This window comes from Coffea eugenioides, chromosome 11 (assembly GCF_003713205.1).
Source record: "Coffea eugenioides isolate CCC68of chromosome 11, Ceug_1.0, whole genome shotgun sequence".
In the NCBI taxonomy this organism is placed as follows: Eukaryota; Viridiplantae; Streptophyta; class Magnoliopsida; order Gentianales; family Rubiaceae; genus Coffea; species Coffea eugenioides.
The window spans coordinates 38,963,215-38,975,640 of record NC_040045.1 but is presented as its reverse complement, the minus strand read 5'-3'; the positions used below and the strand labels follow the sequence as shown (position 1 = coordinate 38,975,640).

At 35.8% G+C, this 12,426-nt stretch overlaps 1 protein-coding gene across 1 annotated transcript; it reads left to right on the top strand.

Annotated features, from left to right (window-relative positions):
* Positions 1-8,062: 8,062 nt before the first annotated feature.
* On the top strand, positions 8,063-9,661 carry LOC113754114 (anthocyanidin 3-O-glucosyltransferase 2-like). Its single transcript, XM_027298454.1, has one exon. It carries the CDS (start codon positions 8,077-8,079, stop codon positions 9,520-9,522), a length of 1,446 nt encoding a protein of 481 aa, XP_027154255.1. The 5' UTR covers positions 8,063-8,076; the 3' UTR covers positions 9,523-9,661.
* The last annotated feature ends 2,765 nt before the right edge of the window (positions 9,662-12,426 follow it).

The window sequence follows — 12,426 nt, the reverse complement described above, 5'->3', positions numbered from 1 at the left end:
AGTATCTCAGTTGGAAATAACATACTAAAATCTTTCTATATCATCATCTGTGGTACTAAGCCTAGACTCTGGAAATTGGAAAAGGCAAATACAGTAGTTTCAACTTGTGATTCTATCTGTATCACGAATGTGCTGCTGCTTGAACATTGCTCATCTTGGATTTGACAATCTGATGTCTAATGAAACGGTGGAAAACTAATCAATTAACTAAACATGAACAAGGCAAAGTCAACTGAGATCAATTAACATTAAATTGGTGTGGAACTTGTGTACCTTTTGAGGAACCCGTGTACATTGATTGCTTATAGCAAAACGGATGGAAACAACTCTTAGCTTTTTTTTTTTTGTTCCCGGAAATGATAAATAGATTTATTGATAGTAAAAAAAGCATTACACTATATGAGCAAGGGCTCATCTTGAGCTATACAAAAGTGTAATAAGAAACTGAGGATCTGGAAATTCGTCATCAAAATGTATATGTGTTGCATGTTGACTCAGTCATACACTTAGTCTATTAAGTTCAACAGACGACCTATCAAATGAGCATTTCCTATAAACATTGAGCTAAGGTCTCTTATGTCCTCTAGTTGAGCTGAAAGGCCTATGTCTCTTGAGGCTTGACTCCTTGTCAATTTTAGAACCCGAGTACAGGATGTTTGGATCTTTATTGACTGCCAACCTTGTTCCTTGGTCTTGCATAGGGCCAATTTGATAGCCTGCAAGCTGTCCAGTACAATTGATCCAGTACTTCTTTCCTTCAGTATCCAAGCTGCAAGTAACTGACTCAGATTGTTTTCTGCTGTGATTCCAATTCTCATATTCTGACCTTCCTCATGTTGCCCCTGTTAGGTTTTAGGGACACTATGCAGCCGAAAAATAAAAATTTTTTCCTAAAACTATCCAGAAATCACCCTAGATTTTACGTATGATGCATTAAAAGGAGGGTTATAGGATTACCTTAATCCTTGCGGCGTCTCCCTGTAGTGTTGTTGAGGATGTTCAGCCCTTGAGTAATCCAGCCGTCCTGCCTCTACTGATATCCACGCTAGAGCAACCCTGGGTCGTCTCACGAACTATGTATTGAAGAGCAAGAAAAAGTTGCTAGCCCTTCTTGCTCTTGTTCGAAGTACGTGACTCTCACAGACTCACCCTTTTGCCTTTTTGGTTACCTTCACCCTCAAAAAACCCATCCTCTATCTCTCCCTTAGGAGTTAAAAGGAGAGAGAGAGATAATAAGATAGAATGATGAGTTTTGCTATCTGATTCAAAATCAAACGATAAGACTTCTCATCACACAAGACTCTATCTATCAGTTATCTAACAGATAAGAGATAATCGTTCACTCTTATCTACTCAAATAGGCCTGGGATTTATTTTCTTTTAAAATTAAACCCCGATAATTTACATAGTTTTAATCCAAGATTAAATCTCTATTGCGTGTGACCCAATAGATCCCGAATAAATTGGTAATAATTATGGTTTAATAATTAGATAAAATAAACGACTTTATTTTATCATAACTTATAATAAAACATCAATCCATAATTCTAGACCACGAGCAGTGTCTAGCAACACATCGCGATTGTCCAATTCCTCGGAATTAGTCAAGAGAATTTGACCTAACCTTTTCGTGAATAATTACCGTGTAAGTATTATCCTTTCACCAAAGATATCCAATTAGTCAGGAATGAGGAATAAGTGCCAATTCCCTGATGACTAATTAAGTTTTTCTAGTTCCCGAAATTTACCCTGAATTAGGTTAAATTGAAGACATTCTTCAATTTATCTAATAGTCGACTTTAGGGTTAATTTTCTACTAGTGGTCATCCGGATATCAACTCCTTCTATCAGAGTGGTAAATTCTATCTTGATCACCCATTTTCTTTACGTGCTTCACACTACATCCAACTTCTACACTTTAAGGTACTCATGAAGAGTAACAAGTAATTAGAGTCAAAATGTAGTGATTCACACTCAAGATACTATGGTGATCTCAAGTCGTAGGATCACTTACACAATTTTTCACTAGAGATACACCATTGGCACTAAATAGATATCCTAACGGGATCTCTAAACGGATCACTCCAATGCATTTAAACTCTTCAAATCATCTACACATTAGTCTAGATATCTTCATACCATGGTTGATGAAAACAACCACTAATTACCTTAATCAGATGCTAACTGTGTACTAGTTTTACCGTACTAAAGATGTCCTATTTCATTAGTACTATAACTAGGGAATTCTAAGAATATTACTATAAATGCGATTGATATCTCATGGTCACCAACTCTTGTGACTACCATCACATCAGTAAATGTTCTAAGGACTTTATCGGTTATAACTAATATTTAACAGATAAATAAGAAGTTATTAAAATACAAAACATATAATAAGGAATGCATAAAATAAAACAAATACATTGTTTTAGGGCATACACTCCAACAGCCCCACATCTACACAATTGGTCAGCATGTTTTCATCTTCAACCACCCTCTCTTCTCATTCTTGAGCTATTTCTGTTTCTGAGATGCTCATCTGATGCACTGTCTGTTGAGATTGGTGATATTCCTCCCAATCCTTGACTGCTTTTCGAATTACTTCCATTGGATGTCTATCTTTATCTTCAAATTCTGTTTCATTCCTGACTTTCCAAATCTGCCATAATATGTCCACCGTCAGGGCTATGTGTTCCATTCCATCCTTTCTGGCCTTCACTTCCAACAGCATTCTCCACCATCTTCTGAAGTCACCTGTGTATTCCTCGAGTCCATTCCACTGGAGGGGTGCCATCTTCCACATCATTCGTGCTCTTCTGCATTGAAAAAATATATGTTCCACTCTCTCACTATTCTCTCCACAATTCTTGCAAATCATATCACCTTTCCCTGTTCTTCTGTATATTGCTTCCCTTCCTGGCAAAACATGGTTCAGGCTCTTCCATATAAACAGTTTCTGCTTGTGCTTTATCCTGGTTTTCCATAGCTGTTTCCAAACTCTTTCATTCTCACCTGCCCAGCTTGTATCTCCCTTATTTCTTCCACCTTTTGGATGGAAACTACTCTTTGCTTTGTAATTATTTCATTTCCTCTCTTTCATATTTCTTCTTCCTTTTTTTTTTTCTAGCGAAATAATTGGCTGTTCGGGGAAGGAAAATTATATTTGTCATCTTGCATAATTGAATGATTTGACGACCAGAAATGGATACTCTTTTTTTTTTTTTTTTGATAAGTCCAGATTTTATAAAAAAAAATATTAGGAGATAAAATCCACAATTGGGAAATAAGATCCAAAAATCATCCTTCATGATGAAACTGAGATTTATAACTACTCAGATACAAAGGGAAGAATCATTGACTGAAATTTTCTTTGTTGTACTAAATTCTTCCTGCTCAATTACTAGGATTCATGACTATGCTGTACTAATTTCTTCCTCATTGGTTTCCATGCATTGACCTGGTGTATCTGGTCAGTCTTTTAATGTTCATTATTCAATTTCCCATCTGAACTCATTTTAGTTCCAAGTCTTGACATGAATAATAATTACGCCCAATTTACCATCCGAGTTCAAGTTACTATAAATTTGAAACAAAATTTTCTTCCATAACTTAGATTAATTAAGACCATTTGAATGACTATATACATTCTACGTTTAGAATTCAGGCAAAAATTAGATAAATTTCAGAATTAGCAACATCTGTTCAGTAGTTATATTTTGTAAAAAATAAAATAAAAATAAGAGCTTCTATGAATCATAAGATACAGGATGATCCTTAAGTCCCATTAAGTATCTAGGGTTAATTTTTTTTTTCTTTAAGTGAGACCTTCATATTGCCAAAAATAATCCACCTAAGAATAGAACTCTTTCTATTTTATAATTTTTGGTACGAACCTGTCGTCTGCCGTTCTTCCTCTATCCAAATTGTTTCTTATTCTTTACTCTCAGAAAACTAGAGAATAAAAACTTGGGAGCTTTTTTTCTCGTGAAAAATCACCTAGCGGCAGAGAAGGGAGAAGAAATAAGGTTTATGTCGACAGAATTCATTCAAAGTTCTGGTTTAAAGAGAGTCAATATTGCTTTATTGTTGCTATAGGAACTACCAAGAAATTAATATAAAAAAAAATATTGGGCTGCAACAAGTACTACGAGATCCTACTGTAGACAATGGAATTTTAATTAAATTCTAAAAATTACCATTGGTCTATTAAAATGTTTTTGTCCAATCGGATATTGCCATATGTCATGTACACTTGGAAAATTTGGTTATTAAGCAACCAATTATATTTTGCCACGTGTCAAGGTGAGGTGTTCCAAATCAATTCAAATTGCAGGAGTATCTCCACCAACCAAATCATATCATATCATGTATTTATTGGATAAATATCTAAATATTTATTTCTTATTAAAGGGATAATATTTAGAATTGTTTAATCCAAGTATATCTCTTATATACTGCAATGGCCTGGCCAGTAAAATGGCGCCACGTCACGTGTCCCCACAAGTCTGGCCAATCGAGAAATTACTTATCTCTTTATTAATGAAGAGATAATATTTAACTGGCACAGTCCTAATATGACTGTACGTCTTGCTAGGCAAGTAGAGTGGTGTACATGATCTCAACCTCCACCTCTTGCTACAACTATAAATAGAGGTCTCTCAACCAAGTTAAGGGGACACAGAGATATCAAGAAGCATCTCATACACTCAAGTATTGAAGCTTCAAGCTACGAAGGTCTGGGTCTCAAAGCTCCTCAAGTCTTCCGCATAGCAAGGCTTGAGCCTTCAAGTATTTTCAAATCCTTCAAATCTTCCATATCAAGATTTGAAGGAGTCGGTGGTTGATCCAAGAACAAGCTGCGAAGCCCTTGGATTGGTGTTCGAGGAGAAGAATCGAGGGAATCTCTCCACAAGTTTGAGAAAACCCCAGAGATTGTACCTACATATTTTCCTAAATTTATCATATATTTTTCGTGTATTTCTTTTTCTTGTCGTTTTGCAGACTTGGAAAATTTTTATCGCGTACACCTACTAATATGCATTTTGCAGTTATGAGATTCATATTTCCATGAATACGCAATGAATAAATATTTCATCCATAATAAATAATTTCACAAAATGTCATCCATGTAAGATAAAAATTCTTTAATAAATCAATAAATATGAAATGTTAATTAATTCCATTTAATGTTAAAAAATGATTCAATTCTTATTGAAAAAATTAGTTAAAAGATTGCTCTTACCTCTAAGACAAAAACTCTTCCAGTTGTTTTGATAAAACAAAATATTGCTGGTTTCAAGTCCAATTTTTTTTTTTTTTTTTTTTTTTGGTCTCCGTTGGCGAAGTTTAGGACGCAGCAATGGAAAAAGTAATTATTTTGGGTTTTGGCCTGTGAATGTAAACCGTGTAGACTGTAGACTGAGAAAGCCGAGTCAATTTTTTGCACGCGCAATTTGGACGGTGGAAGGTAGGCAGACAAAAAGTCCGTGCCATATACTGTTCGTGTTGGATGGTCCGTGCCACATTTTTTGAATTAATCTCTTATACACTGTCAGTATATAGATAATATATTTACTATATCATTGAATATATAATATATGTGTAAAATTTGCTCATATGTCATCCATCTAATCATGATAATGTATACACTATCAGTGTATATAAAATTTACTCGTATTTTTTTATCTAATAAAAATTATAAAATGGAAATAAACCTATTCTTAGGTGGATTATTGTTGATAAGGTGGAAATCTCACTTAAAGATGGATTGTACGTGGATTGTTGGACCGACTGAGGATTTGATCTCATGGTATGGTTGCCTTATCTTCCAGTCAGATGTTTGAAACTAAAGAACAATTGACTAAATACAAAAGCTTATTGACAAATCCAAACATCTAACTACAAGCAATGCTCCCTCTGTACCATTTCGCTAGTTTTGTGTTTTTTTTATCCGTTCCAAATTATAGTCCACATTCCAATTAAAATATATAAGTTGACTTTTAACTTCTTTAAAATACCCTTGTTTAACTTCTTTAATATATCATATCTTATTTAATACAGTCAAATTTTCCATCAATAATTGCTTTGATATATGTTTTGAACGGTGCACTATACCATCATTGTTATTATTATAATTAGTATAAAGATATAGTGATTAGTGATAATGTAAGGGCATTCTAGAAAAATAAGATATTAGATTTACATTTCTAACAAAATTAACTAATTTTTCTTAAATCATGTGGGAAAAAACCAAGACTATTAAAGTTGGACGGAGGAAGTATATACTTGTGGAATTACTGAATTTGTATTCTTAAAGTATAGCTAATTGTCTCTTTTATCTGGGACAAGGTTATGCAATTCTCCTAGTGTGGAGGCCAATTGTGTATTTGTCCGCCTCGGCACCGTCTTAGGCAACTAGCCGTGGTAGTGCTTGGAGGAGGCCCCCCAGGATTCGATCCCTGGTACTAGCTCAAGTGGTACCAAGTGCCCCTTATCCAAGGGACCAGGGATCGAATCCTGGGGAGACCCCCTCCAAGCACTACCACGGCTAGTTTCCTAAGACGGTGTCGAGGCGGACAAATACACAATTGGCCTCCACACCTAGCAAGCACATCCTCACAAGTGTTGTTAGTCAAATAAAAATGAGATGAAGGGAGGGTGACAACAATGTTGTCTAGTTGAGAGTTCCCTCTCTCTTGTTTTGTTTTGGTTTTTCTTTTGGATTATAATTTGTCTTGTTGAGATTGAAAAAACAGTTGAACGAGACATCAATTGAGCAGTATGTAGAAGACAGAAGGACAGCCACGTTTTAAATGAGACAGAAAGAACAAATGAGAAAAATTGGTCACCACAATTAAATTTTGTTGCTGTCTGTCGCGCATTTGACTAGAGATGTTAACATCATATCAAGACACGGCAAAGATGTTAACATCATTTTTCACAGCCCTGAAACAAGGCATAAACGATTTATAGCAGTATCCTAAATGCCAATTTGATAAAGAAAAGGTAACTCTACTATTTGTACATACAATTTTTGTAGCTGAAAAAATGTTAAGGATCATCCATTGCCTGGGTTGCGTCTGTATCCAAGATTTTGGTTGCAAAACACGGCTCTTTCAAAGAAGTAGACAATCAACTTTTAAATCCCCAGAAAACAAAACAGAGCAGCTCTATTCTGTTCCATCAGTCGACATGGAGAAAGCAGAATTGGTTTTTCAGCCAGTTGGTTCAACTAGAAGAGCTTGCCAAGTTGCTAATCAACTGATCAACCCGGACAAGAAGTTCTCATGCCTATGATTCTAGAATTGAAAGTAAAGAATAATGGTCTAAAGAGGAGTACCAAGGCCAATTTGTCGTCTCATGACAAATCAAAACATCTGCTAGACATACGTAGGGGTTTCTTACCCAAAAATATCAAAAGGGGCTGAACTATTGACTTTGAGTGTACGAAGTATAAGGGAGTGTCTCCCATTCAGCGGACAGGGTCAAACATTTCTCTTGATTAATGTCTCTATTCAAATAAAATTAGACAAATTTGAGGAGGGTTAGTACAAAGTTGACTAGGAGACCAAAATGTGATGAAAACATTTGAAAAAGGGATTTCTTTATTTTTATTTAAATGGAGACTCCAAACTTTATGCATGGAAGAAATTAGGAGGAGAGTATAAGAATCAAGTTATATAAATCAGGAAATTTGTGAATTTCGCGATGGGGATCTTAGGCGGTGTAACTTGTTTCAACTCTCAATATAGCTGTGCATAACATGCAAAATGACAACCCTCTTCCAATTTAGAAGGAAAAAACAAAAACAGAAAAATTGGCATCCAGAATTAATTCCTTGCTAATTTGACAAGACGTTAAAGAAGGTTGGCCATGGTACTGTCTCCTGCCTTTTTCGCAAGAGGATTACGATTCTACCTAGAGAAAACAAAATCGTGCACGTTTCTGAAAGAATCCTACAGCAATTTATAGCGTCCATCTCAGTAGCCAAGATTGGTTATAAAACACAGATTGTATGCAAGAATAAGAGAGCCATAAAAAAAAACACAGAAGGGCTGTTCTGCTTCAGCAGTTGACATGGAGAAAGCAGAGTTGATTTTCATCCCTTGGCCATTGATGGGCCATTTGGCTCAGCTGGTGGAGCTTGCCAAGCTGCTAATCAATCGAGACGAGAGGTTTTCCATCACAGTCCTAATCTCCAGGCTCCCTGCTTCCCTTGATCCTGTCACCAGCAAACTGATAGACTCTCTTGTTGCTTCCTCCACCACAGAAGCCCTTCAATTCTTTCAGCTTCCTCCGACAAATCCCACCCCTGAATGGAGTTCCCTCAGCCGAGGGTATTTCATCCAGAAGCAACTGGATAGTCAGAAACCTCATGTCAAGAAATTCATCCAACAGCGCCAAACTAACGAATCAAGCAGTTCAAAACTTGTTGGAGTAGTTGTCGACATGTTTTCTACCAGCATTATTGATGTAGCTGATGAATTTGGGATTCCTAGTTATGTTTTCTTCACATCAGGTGCAGCATTTCTTGGCCTCATGCTCCATTTTCAAAGCCTTCAAGATGACCACAACCAGGATGTCTCCGAGTTCTCGGATTCAAAATCTGCCATGTCATTCCCAAGTTTTGCCAATCCTATTCCACCATCAGTCTTGCCTATCGTCTTAGTGGACAAACCTCTCTGGATGCATAGATTTCTACCATGTGCTCGCGGATACAGAAAGGCCAAGGGAATCCTGATCAACACATTCACTGAACTAGAACCATATGCAGTCGATTCTTTCAACCTATCGGAATCCTCTCCAGAAATCTACCCAGTAGGACCAATTCTGAACCGGGTACAATATGTATCCCGTGATGTACAATCAGGAATCATGGAATGGTTGGATGGCCAGCCTCCAGGCTCAGTAATTTACATCAGCTTTGGCAGCCTGGGAAGCCTACAGATCGACCAAGTGAAAGAACTAGCAAATGGGCTTGAACGCAGTGGATACAGATTCTTATGGTGCCTGCGTCGTCCCCCTCCTAAGAACACCATTGTTGATTTCCCAAGTGAGTATGAGAATTACAGAGATGTCTTGCCTGACGGATTTGTGGATCGAACAGCAAACGTTGGAAAAGTGGTCGGTTGGGTTCCACAGTTAGCTGTACTGTCACATGCTGCAGTGGGAGGATTTATATCACACTGTGGCTGGAATTCGACATTGGAGAGCATCTGGTGTGGGGTGCCCCTGGCAACTTGGCCTTTAGAGTCAGAACAACAGTTGAATGCATTTCAATTGGTGGTGGAACTGGAATTGTCTGTGGAAATCACACTGGATTATTCATCAATGGACAAAAATCAGGCTTTGGTTAGAGCTGAGCAGATAGAAGCAGGAATAAGGATGGTGATGGAGAGTGATAGTGATCTGAGGAAGAAAGTTAAAGAAATGAGTGGTAAGAGTAGGACAAGCATGAAACAAAGAGGTTCATCATATGAATCTCTTGGAAGCCTGATCAGTAAGATGTTGCATAATAGTTGATTAGTTGCTAGTTGAAATTGAGGTACGCTGTTTTAACATGTTCTTAGTATCATTAGCTATCTCAGTTGGAAATAACATACTGAAATCTATCCCATGTAGCCTTTGCACCATCATCAATGTATCAGCATCTTTCCTACCGTTAAATTTATCAATTCATCTTGAGATCTAAGATTTTCGCATATTTTCTTTCAAACGATGGTACTAAAACTTAATGGATTTATATCTTAACATGTTTAGAAGCGATTAATAACAAAAAATAAAACATCTGAATTAATTAAGTGGCACTGAATTTTCTAAACAAAATTTATTTCCAAAAAAAAATGATAAACTATTTACTTACTACTTAATGTGATATATACTCAAATATATATCAGATTTAGTACTTAATAATTCAGTAATTTAATGAATTTAGATTTCATATTTCAGTTTTATCAAAACCACCTAAGCCTAGACTCTGGAGATTGGAAAATGAAAAAACAGTAGTTTCAATTTATAATTCTTTCTGTCACAATGAATGTGCAGCAGCTTAAACATTGTTCATCTTGGACTTGACAATCTGAAGCCTAAATAAAACGGTGGAAAACTAATTGATTAATTAAACATGAAGAAGGTTCTGAATTTTTCATGAAAACTTGAATCCAGTGGACATTATTTCTGCAATGGCGTCCAGAATCGCAATATTTATCAGTTCCACAGTACCTTTCGGCTATCTATTTAGTTTACCAGCAATTAGCACTGAAGATGATCATTCACATTATCACAAACATCTGTTTCTGATCAGTCTTCCCATATGACAGTAATTGTAACAAATAAAGTTAAAATGGAAGAAAACCCATTCGTATTTTACGTTTTCATTTTTGTCGGTTCATACAACTAAATAATATTATTTTTACGTTTTCATTAAATTGTATGAATTTATACTAAATATTATAAAAATTACATCAACCGAACAAAAATGGGATGGAACTCAACCGGAGAGGCCAAGTACAGAAGCCCTTCTCAAGATTTTTAAACTTGTGGAAGTTTCCCCTATGAAATACATTTACTATTTATATTTCAGCACCTTTGATATCTCTATCCTAGTTCATTTCATTTCTGAATTTGCCATCCAAATTCAATTTTGTTACAAGTTCACGAAAAGGAAACAAAAAAATTTTTACTTGTTTAATAGTTATAGTTTGTTCTCAAGTGCGGATATTAAAGGCCGGAAACATGACAATGTCGAGGAAGTTAGGAACATCAATTGAATGGTCTCTATTAATATATGCTTCCAATACTTCATTGACAATTATTTTGATGACAACGGCCATGTAACCGTTGCTCAGCCACCTCCATTTCTGAACTTTTTTTCAAGAAACAATAAGACCACGTTTCTCGGATCTTGTTCACAACAAAAAGAGCAAATTACCTGGGTAGTCATTGCACTTTCTGAATAGTTAAGATTTGACCACTCAATTATTAATAGTATGTTTTTACCTAATAAACTATCAAACGTGTAAATTTTGGATCATTCCGTCTAATTTCATCATTAACTCTACCAGATTTAAGGATCCACACGATTCACGAGACATACTATTAATAGTTAGATCTGGCAAAGTTAACGATAAAATCAGACGGAATGGGTTAAAATTTACATTTTTGGTAGTTCAATGGATAAAAATATACTATTAATAGTTGAGTGATAAAAAATCAACTATTCAAAAAGTTTACTGATCATTCGGATACTTTGCTCCAACTCCAACAAAAATGTAGAAGATACTTGTACGACTGGCCTTTCCAATAGCTATCTCCTGTTGTCATTCGATCTTCGTTCAAATAATGGTACAGTGGCCTTATTTTCCGCTTAGATGTTTCATCACTTCTTTCATTCATAGTTAGAAAATCCTTCACAACTTATCCAAGCATCTAAAGGAATATTTAGGGTTTGAACTATTGAATTTGTGTCTATAAAGTATAACTTAAGTTTCTCCTTTGTCTGGGACAAGAGGTTATCACTTACTATCAGTTTCTCCTTGCAAGCGTATATGATGACAAATGCTAGTAATCCACTGAAATGAAATAAAAGAGGCTTACTACAACGTTGTCTAGTTGAGACTGGTCAAACAAGCTACGGAAAAACATTAAAAAAGAAATTTAATTGAACAAGAAAGTCTTCCATTCTATGTGGTACACTTTCTTTAGACAATCTTTAGAGCAGTACATTGAGGGCAAAAAGGAGAGTCATCTCCTTTAATACGATGACGTGTTGGAACTGTTTGGATCTCAGCCCGAATGACATCACCCACCCCAATAGTACTACGACATCACTCGACTCACTGCAAAATATCTATTGTATTGAGTAGACTGGATTGAGTACACGTGACAAATCGAATGATCCGAGCGTCTTATAATATTACAAAGACATCAAGATTTAGAGATTTCGACTTCTAATTTTCTTTATTCACTACCTATTTCTTAAATTTTATTCCTGCTTGCTAGAAAATTTTTTCTATTTTTTTAAAATAAAATACGTACATAGAAAAATTGGTCATCACAATTGATTACTTGTCTGCTCTCTTTCGTACATTACTTCGACAAGAAAATAAAAGAAGGTAGGCCATGGCAGGATAGGATAATCCTGACCACATTTTTCAGGTTTCTGAAACAAGCCATATACAATTTATGGCAGAATCGTAAATGCCAATTAAATTAGAAAAGCTATTCTTCGAAAAGAACAAAAGAGCAAAAGAAATGCCAGAGTAGTACGACTACTACTATTGCTCTGTTAGTGGTTTAGCGTGGTGTGGGACTCCCTTGGCAATAATGCAAACTTTGCAGTCTTTACTTGGAATGTCAAAACAAATCAAGCAGCACAATTCTACTGCTAGAGAAAAGCTCATAAAATTTCTCAATTTATTCAATCGG